Raw genomic sequence first — 3,522 nt, forward strand, 5'->3', positions numbered from 1 at the left:
GTAGATGCGTATCATATGCACGCGAAAACTGCGTATTATATGCACGCCAAACACATGCGTATCATATGCACGCGAAAACGGCGTATCATATGCACGCCAAAGTCCATTTTTGCGTATCAATACCACGAGTTTTCGTTTTTATTTGGCGTACTATTTATATGCATTTTCATGAGACCGGGCTCGATTAGCCTATTCTTAATTATTCCTTTAAGTTATTGATTCAGTTCAAGAGTCTTGATTGTAAAATGTTGGTTTTGTCCAGCTTCCCGACCCCTTAATTTTATAGACATCTGGGAATTCCATACATGTTTGGAGCGCGTTACACCTTCAAATGATTCTTCACAAACGCTTTTGCAGACCTCCTGTCATATGCTCTCCTTTTGGGTTAAAATACCCGCGCAAAACGACACAAATGTCTTCATTACTGCAAGAGTAATTACTTTTTATTATGTCATTCTTTTCCTGGCGTGTTATCATAGAAAAGAACATGCAAACACAATTTCTGTGTAACCCATTTTGTCCAGTTATTAGAAGCGTTTTTGCATTGATTTCGTTTAGCTTTTTTAAAGCATTACTGCTAAACAACAACAACAACAACAACATTTTAATAAGAATCAGTTCTGGTTTAGAATAAACGTTCTTAATTTTCGAAATGCTTATTGGTAAATAGTTTCAAATGCTTTCCTTTCCTTACTTTCCATAACAGCATCTTGATAGAAAAACAATATTTGTGCATATATATTTAAATATTTAAATGAGCTGAGTAGACCTATATATGTGCTGATGAAAGTCTTTCCTTCTAGAACTAATCTTTTAAAAATAAATATAATAAAAACGGCAAATCAGACTTTTTTCATTTTTTAAATCGTATCGAGTAATTATTGCAGTTGTTTATGTGCAAAAGCTTACTTATTTTGTTATGTACTTTTCAAATCCATAATGCATAAAACTGCAATAACAACATGCTAAAATAAGTGCATTTCAAACCATGTTTTATTGCAGAAAATATACACATATTTACATCGTATTTCAAATAGAAAATGCATAGACACCCAGATCTAGTCTGCATTGTGACAATCAATAATAAATAAATAAATGTCTTTTCTAGGACCAGTCAAAGAAAGTGTTATGAGCCGAGTGTCTTCCATATTTCCTTCATTCGTTCTGTAATAAATATGACGCCGGTTGCTGTCAGAAGCTGTTGGTCTAGAGACAGAAGCACATGTTTTCTACATTCACCGTCACAACAGCACAGATCTGATTGTAATTCCTGGTTCACGACTGTAAGTGCTCGCAACGATGTCGTGACGCTCCAGAACCTTCCCTTTATAATCCTTATGTTCGCCATCGTTTGGTGTCGCTCTTCCAGTGAGTTCAGCTCCTCTCAAGGCCGAAAATCTGAAGAAACAGAGATGAAAGTGTTGAAAAATCCACGAGAATCTATAACACGATGCAATATAGCCTAGTTAGTATACATGTATCTAATAATAATAATATGCACTTAACTGACCTCTTAGCCTTAAAATGATTTTTGTATACCAGAAAATAAATAGCGTTTGCAAAAGCCCCCAAACTTTGGTTGCATGAACATTAAAAACATTTCAAAATTATTACAAAAGTAGCCTTTTTATAGAACCATGTTTTGAAAACACAAAATGCACAAAGATTCATTTAGGCATAAAAATGCTCTTGAGGAACACAAGTTAGCAGTTAAAAGTTTGGACACATCTGCTCAGTATGCATTATGACATTATTTTAAAACCATTAAAACTCTGAAATAGCACAGATTATGACGTATGGGAATGATTTAGTGACTAAAACACGTGAAAACTTCTTTATATTGGAGCTTCTTACACTCTAAAAAAAATGCTGGGTTGTTTCAACCCAATGTTGGGTCAAATATGGACTAACCCAACTGTTGGGTTAAAAAGTTCATTTAAAAATGTAACCAAAATTTAACCCAACAGTTGGGTTAGTCCATATTTGACCCAACATTGGGTTGAAACAACCCAGCATTTTTTAGAGTGTATGTTTATAGATTTCAGCTCATGCACTTTGGACATTTATCGAAGAGCTTCATAAGGTGCATCCTGGGATGCTTTTGAACTTGGTTTCTCATCACTATCTACTCAAATTCTATTTCTAAATAAATATACAGGGGTGACTTAAGGTACATTGGGTCACTTTTTGCCATTATCCTGAATTAACTCTATAATACTTGTCTAAAAACACACACACACACACACACACAAAACTATGTGAAACATTAAAACACGAGCTTTTAGGTCTTAAGCTTTTCAAATGAATGTGTCCAAACTTGTGACTGCCAGACTGTGAATACGATCCGGAGAGACTTGTGAAGTTTTGCATTGCATACCATGCTGCACCGAAAGCGCGCTTCAGTGCGTTAGTGGGATGTTGACATGGACCACGCGCCCTCCATTCTCCAGACGGAAAACGCGTAACTGAGTCTCTCGTGCGCCACGTAACTGCAGCTGGACATTTTGGAGTCCAGCTCGTCGCTCTGCAGGACCTGGCACAGGAAATCAATGTACCGAGCCGCGAGCTTGAGCGTCTGTATTTTGCTGAGCTTGTCCGAGGGTAACGTGGGGATGATTTTGCGCAGCGACGCGAACGCGTCGTTTAGAGACTGAGTCCTCTGACGCTCACGCACGTTCGCCATGACGCGCTGCGTCTGCAGGTCCTCCAGAGACTGAGGGCTGCCGCTGCCGCTGCCGCTGCCGCTGTTGCTGATCGCTTTGCTCCGCTTCCCTGGCGTTGGGCTATCCGCGTCCTCGCCGCTCTTCCTGCTCTGGCGTCTTTTCCTGCTGCAGCGCTTCTGCTGTCGCCTGTCTGGCTCCTCCTCGCTGTTCCCCAGACTGTCCACTGGAGACTCCGGGGAGCTGGGCTCCTCTTGCATCGGCTCTTCCTCAAACATCACCTCTGATGTTTGGAGAACGCAAGTAATATAGTTTCCCTCTGTCCCTTGCTCCTCTTGTGCGTCACGGAGGTGTTTCTCAAACTTGAAGGGAAGTTTGGAGGCTCTTATAGTCTGGAACGCGCAAACTTTTTGGGGTGGCCTGCGATTGGACGAGAAGTGCGGGGGACGCAAGTGGGGAGAGGCGAGAGAGGAGCGCGATCCAAAAGGTTTGCGTTATACAAGAAGCCGTTCTTTAACGCGAACATCTGAGTCAATCACAGCGCTGCGTTTAAACGAAACACAACGTGCGCGCCGATGACATGTTCGTTCTTAAACCAATGTTTATGGAATTCAAATACTGAATAGAATAGAATCTATTTTTGGATTTTAACATTTTGACAAACATATTATAAATGATATCAAACATCCATCATGTCAAAACAGTGAACGTATAAATGTGATCCAACTAAAATACCGAAACATTCAATATTGAAACGTGCGATGACAAATTTATGGTAGGCTGGTGATTAATTTTTATAAATGAGCTGATGAACTGATGACATATTTAGCTTCACAGTCGCCTGCAGATGTCTGAACTGCAA

At 39.9% G+C, this 3,522-nt stretch overlaps 1 protein-coding gene across 1 annotated transcript; it reads right to left on the reverse strand.

The window, feature by feature from the left end:
- Positions 1 to 1,069: 1,069 nt before the first annotated feature.
- LOC107571145 (twist-related protein-like) lies at positions 1,070 to 3,074 on the reverse strand. Its single transcript, XM_016257431.1, has 2 exons — positions 2,378 to 3,074; positions 1,070 to 1,398 (listed from the first exon to the last, which is right to left on the reverse strand). Exon 1 carries the CDS (start codon positions 2,936 to 2,938, stop codon positions 2,408 to 2,410), a length of 531 nt encoding a protein of 176 aa, XP_016112917.1. The 5' UTR covers positions 2,939 to 3,074; the 3' UTR covers positions 1,070 to 1,398; positions 2,378 to 2,407.
- Positions 3,075 to 3,522: the final 448 nt, after the last annotated feature.

Source organism: Sinocyclocheilus grahami, unplaced genomic scaffold (assembly GCF_001515645.1).
Source record: "Sinocyclocheilus grahami isolate Dianchi unplaced genomic scaffold, SAMN03320097.WGS_v1.1 scaffold1553.1, whole genome shotgun sequence".
In the NCBI taxonomy this organism is placed as follows: domain Eukaryota; kingdom Metazoa; phylum Chordata; class Actinopteri; order Cypriniformes; family Cyprinidae; genus Sinocyclocheilus; species Sinocyclocheilus grahami.